The sequence below is a fragment of the Aphanomyces astaci genome, assembly GCF_000520075.1.
Source record: "Aphanomyces astaci strain APO3 unplaced genomic scaffold supercont1.58, whole genome shotgun sequence".
Classification (NCBI taxonomy): Eukaryota; Oomycota; class Saprolegniomycetes; order Saprolegniales; family Verrucalvaceae; genus Aphanomyces; species Aphanomyces astaci.
In genome coordinates, this window is record NW_009798321.1 from 65,441 (window position 1) to 65,909 (window position 469).

Genomic DNA, 469 nt, shown 5'->3' on the forward strand with positions numbered 1-469 from the left:
CTGCGCGCGACAGTTTCAAATTTTGGAGCGAGTTGAAGTATGGACCGAAACGTTGAAGTATAGGGGCAATACTTCAATTGACATCGTTAAGTATAGGGGCAATACTTCAATTGACATCATTGCCAGAGTTATTCGTGGGGGTGCAGCTACGTTCATGCTGTGCGTTCCTTGGCGATTTGAATAATGAGCATTTAATATGTTGAAGGAAAGTGCACGCATTATGGACTTTTAAACTTTACTTTATTCACAGTCAAGTACAAATTTCGAAGTCTTGCCCTTCGCGCGTTTTGCTCCGAACTTCAACCACATGACGTTTCCACCAAAGCTGATTTGCACTCACAGTCAACGGAATATAATTATTTGAGTTGTTCCATTTTCATCGGGCGCACGATACAATTCATCGGGCAGATGGCCAATTACTGGGTCACACGGCCAATTACATGTATATTAGGCACACCGCCAAATATAT

At 42.4% G+C, this 469-nt stretch overlaps 1 protein-coding gene across 1 annotated transcript in view; it reads left to right on the top strand.

Annotated features, from left to right (window-relative positions):
• H257_14450 (hypothetical protein) overlaps window positions 1-81 on the top strand; it is a gene marked incomplete at both ends in the record, with an annotated part of 1,732 nt that extends 1,651 nt beyond the window's left edge. The window contains one exon of the mRNA XM_009842263.1: window positions 64-81. Within this exon, the coding sequence (XP_009840565.1) occupies window positions 64-81 (18 nt within the window). The remainder of the gene's footprint in view (window positions 1-63) is intronic.
• Window positions 82-469: the final 388 nt, after the last annotated feature.